Genomic DNA, 502 nt, shown 5'->3' with positions numbered 1-502 from the left:
ATGGATTCGCGTCTCGTGTCGCCGCGGGCTCCGAAATACACGATAATTCTGCGCGTTGTCGGCTCCGTAGCGCGGTTTCCCCTTAAGCAGACAGAGGAGGTTGCGCCCAGTCGTGCTCCAATATTGATACACGAGATGTTTTAATCCTCAAAACTTTTGTTTTCTGGAGGGAGGAGAACATTGCAGCCCTTCAGGGCTTGATTTCCTCTCTTAGGGGATAGAGATGTGGTGGGTTACGTCCTTCCCGATCACCCCCCCCTGCCAGAAACTTAACGCTGAACTGGCTAAACATGAGTAAAATAATAATTTAAATGATTTAAAAAATAATTATATAAAGAGTATAACGAAGAGCACCTGCTCGTATCGCGGGAATTAACCTTTCTCTCCCCTCGCAGGCTCAGAAAAAGAAACTCAGAAAAGATCCAACCGCCAGGAAGCGGAAGCAGACAAACAGCTCCGACGAACCCGACAGCAAGGCGGCGAAGACGGACGGCCCCCATAA

General features: G+C 49.0%; 1 protein-coding gene across 1 annotated transcript in view; it reads left to right on the top strand.

Moving 5' to 3' along the window:
- LOC104467725 (A-kinase anchor protein 8-like) overlaps positions 1-502 on the top strand; it is a 7755-nt gene that overhangs the window by 1227 nt on the left and 6026 nt on the right. The window contains exons 3-4 of the mRNA XM_010081603.1: positions 71-74; positions 396-502. The exon at positions 396-502 is cut by the window's right edge and continues 11 nt beyond it. Of these exons, the coding sequence (XP_010079905.1) occupies positions 71-74; positions 396-502 (111 nt within the window). The remainder of the gene's footprint in view (positions 1-70; positions 75-395) is intronic.

The sequence above is a fragment of the Pterocles gutturalis genome, unplaced genomic scaffold, assembly GCF_000699245.1.
Source record: "Pterocles gutturalis isolate BGI_N339 unplaced genomic scaffold, ASM69924v1 scaffold35049, whole genome shotgun sequence".
Taxonomy (NCBI): Eukaryota; Metazoa; Chordata; class Aves; order Pterocliformes; family Pteroclidae; genus Pterocles; species Pterocles gutturalis.
The sequence above is the reverse complement of the archived record's forward strand: the minus strand, read 5'-3'. Positions and strand labels throughout refer to the sequence as shown.